Source organism: Galeopterus variegatus, unplaced genomic scaffold, assembly GCF_000696425.1.
Source record: "Galeopterus variegatus unplaced genomic scaffold, G_variegatus-3.0.2 Scaffold2550, whole genome shotgun sequence".
NCBI classification, from domain to species: domain Eukaryota; kingdom Metazoa; phylum Chordata; class Mammalia; order Dermoptera; family Cynocephalidae; genus Galeopterus; species Galeopterus variegatus.
The window spans coordinates 60118-63403 of NW_007728661.1; the positions used below are offsets into that span (position 1 = coordinate 60118).

General features: G+C 48.8%; 1 protein-coding gene across 1 annotated transcript in view; it reads left to right on the plus strand.

Annotated features, from left to right (window-relative positions):
- Window positions 1-1201: 1201 nt before the first annotated feature.
- Window positions 1202-3286, plus strand: part of LOC103598266 (UPF0739 protein C1orf74 homolog) — an 88897-nt gene continuing 86812 nt past the window's right edge. Inside the window, exons 1-2 of the mRNA XM_008582255.1 lie at window positions 1202-1276; window positions 1924-2835. Of these exons, the coding sequence (XP_008580477.1) occupies window positions 2001-2810 (810 nt within the window). The 5' untranslated portion in view covers window positions 1202-1276; window positions 1924-2000 and the 3' untranslated portion in view covers window positions 2811-2835. The remainder of the gene's footprint in view (window positions 1277-1923; window positions 2836-3286) is intronic.

Below are 3286 nucleotides of genomic sequence, written 5' to 3' on the forward strand. Positions count from 1 at the left end.
ACAAAAGTTATTTTATAGATTCATTGCTAACCACCATGGGGAAATAAATATGCGAAAGGGAAAAATTCTAAAATTAGAGGACTCTATTTCTAACTGCCTCTGAGCTAAGAACCAGAGTTAGGCTGGTAGCTCCTGCAATCTGGTCCTCCTTCCATACTGGCCCCATCTTTACTTCACAGCTATCTCTTTTGAGAGTCTGAAGATATCACCAAGGTAGAGCCAGGAATGAAACTTTCAGTGTAGGTGCCTGCAGTTCCCTTAGCTTCTATCCTGCTGCCCATGTCTAAGTAAATTTGGCTATTTCCTCAGATACTGGGCTTTTCTCAAGAAACTCCCTTTGTGGTATGGGTCAAATCACTGGTACTTAAAAAGGTGTAATAACACTTTTTCTTCGTAGCGACTTGATTGAAAAGCCTCTGCATCTTTGCTTTTCATTTCTCATCTTAAGTCAGCAAACTGGACTCCTAGAACTTAAACTCTGTGAAAGTGGGGTTTATTGTGTTTTGTACACTGCAACACCTTGCGCGCCTAGAAGCATACCTGGCACATGGAACTCAGCCTCTCAAATTTAGGATATAGGGAGGTCAAAGTTTAGGGGAAAAAAGCTTTGCAGCACCACCCACAGGTGAGGCTATTCTGCCAAATATCTTGTCCAAATACTGCTTCTCTGGCGGTATGTTTCGTCTGTAAGGAAAAGTATATTTCTCCAGATACAAATCCAAGGGTGTTTATTAAGTGCTCTGTGCCCTGTTTCTGGCTTCGCAGTCAAGAAGGACCCCAGGCTTCATAACATGTCAGCAAGGCTTGCCGCCAGGCAAAGTGAGGGCAAGAGCGCGCAACCAGTTTGCTAGCTTCCGCTCGCCCTCGTCCACTTCCGCCTCTCACTGTTCCTGAGTGGCGGACCGGGTTCTGCCTGGCCGGAAGGGGAGGGTCGCAGGCTGTCCGCACTTCCGGCGGGCTGTTGGGCGGCCTAACCTGTAGTTCCAACGCTAGGCGCGCCAGAGGACTAGTGACGTCACGGAAGGGAGAGAAGGGGCTGTGCCGAGTGGATGCGCATGCGCAACAGGACGTGCTCGCCGGCGGGAGGCAAGCGAGCCGCAAACGTCTTCCACTCGCTGGTGGTATTTCCAGTGTTGCGGCGGGGCGCGGAAGACCATCCGTCTTACCCGCAACAGGCAGGAAACCGGAAGGAGTTCCTGAGCCAGTGAGCCTCCAGCGGAAGTGGAAGAAGAACGTACGTGAGAGAGGCTTCTGCCTCGTTTAAGAAATCACGATGGTACGCTCAGGTGTAGGTTGTGTGGATTGGAGGGAGCCCAGAAGGGGCCGGCGGGGCCGGCAGAAGTTAAAATACAACCGTCCTGCAGTTCTAGCGGATTTCATTTGTTTTTATATAGGCCTCAGGGTGAGAGGGTTGGTAGTCCACATTCTAGTGTATATGAGTTTATTATTATATTGCTAGTCTTACAACTGTTCTCCTTGGCGGGAAGAGAAAGGGAAGCTGGCAGTGTAAAGAATGCATTTGGAACCTAGAGCTCTGTCCCAGAAGGGCAGTTTTGGGTGAAACGCTCTGAGTTTTGCCGAAGACTCCCCTGTCTCTTCTCGGCCCCAAACTCCTTAAGGTTTGAATCAGAGAACATGGTTTGTAACGGGTGAAATTTAGAATAGAAGGCAGAGAGAATATGAATGTGGACATAAGGCCAGATGGACACACGAATTTGGGACTAAGGGAGACTAAGTCAGCCAGAGAAATCAGGTAGCATTTGAGACCCCATCTTGTCTGGGCTGGGTCAGCATTCCAAAGCAGAGGGAGGGACAAAACAACCTTTGGAAGATGCTATAAGACTTAAGAGAAAGACCGTTGGCAGGTTTCCTGGTGTGTCACTGGCTGGTATAAATAATTCTTTGCTACTACTTTGTTTCTAGGCCCTTCCTCAAGTGTCTGGAGCTGAGAGCTGCAGCCCAGGGAAGGGAACTGTGTCTAGCTAAGGAAGCCATGGTTGATGTTGCTTCCAGATCTCATGTCAACACCTCGCCCTCAGCTGCTGGTGGCAGCTGCTCAGCAGACCTTGGGCATGGGAAAGAGACGTGGTCTACCCAGAGCCATCTGCCTTCATCTAGCTGGAGAGGTGCTGGCTGTGGCCAGGGGACTGAAACCAGCTCTGCTATATGATTGCAGCTGTGCAGGGGCATTGGAGCTCCAGAGCTACCTGGAGGAGCTGCAGGGGCTGGACTTCTTGACCTTGAGACTTCATATCCTTGAGATTGGAGAAAACAGCTTGATTGTCAGTCCTGAGCATGTATGTCAGCACTTGGAGCAGGTGTTGTGTGGTACCACAGCCTTTGTGGATATTTCCAGCTCCCAACCTCATCCTTCTATCTGCTCCCTGGACCAGCTTCAGGACTTGAAGGCCCTCGTGGCTGAGATCATTACACATTTTCAGGGGCTGCAGAGGGACGTATCCCTATCTGTCTCCCACAGCAGGCTCCATTCCTCAGACTGGAATCTCTGTACAGTATTTGGGATCCTTCTGGGCTATCCTGTCCCATATACCTTTCACCTGAACCAGGGAGATGACAACTGCTTAGCCCTGACCCCACTACGGGTATTTACTGTCCGGATCTCATGGCTGCTAGGTCAACCCCCAGTCTTGCTCTATTCCTTTAGTGTCCCAGAGAGTTTGTCCTCAGCCCTGAGGGACATTCTAAACACCTGGGAGAAGAACCTCAGAACCCGATTTAGGACTCAGGATGACTTTGCTGACCTCAGCATCTCCTCTGAGATAGTCACACTGCCAGCTGTGGCCCTCTGACTTTAACTCTCCTCCCATGTACAAGGTACTCAGTAAATAATCTTTTCTAGGTTGGGGATAGCAAATAGGAATCATCTCAAGTGCTGATTCCAAGCATCTTGAGAATACTAGGGAAGATTGCTGTAATCCCTTAGCACATATGCAAAGGGCATGGGAATAGGTAATGGTGGTAGTAGTGCAGATTTGCCATTTCTATACTAGGAAGTACTCTTTGCTTAACAGGGACATCCATTTTTCACTGGATGAGAGGTGGTGGAGAGAAAGGTGGTGGAGGACAAGCAGTGTACTTTGTACGGTAGCTTTGTAAATAATTGCCCTATGTGGGTAGTGTCTGCCAGGAAAATAGAAGGATTGTGGGTTTTTCTGCATATTTCTTTACCTCCAACTGAATTGGACTCTGTAGAGTAGACCAGGATGCTTAAAGGTCATACTTGTGATGTGATATGTCATTCAGGAATGAAATGAGAGTTTTGAGG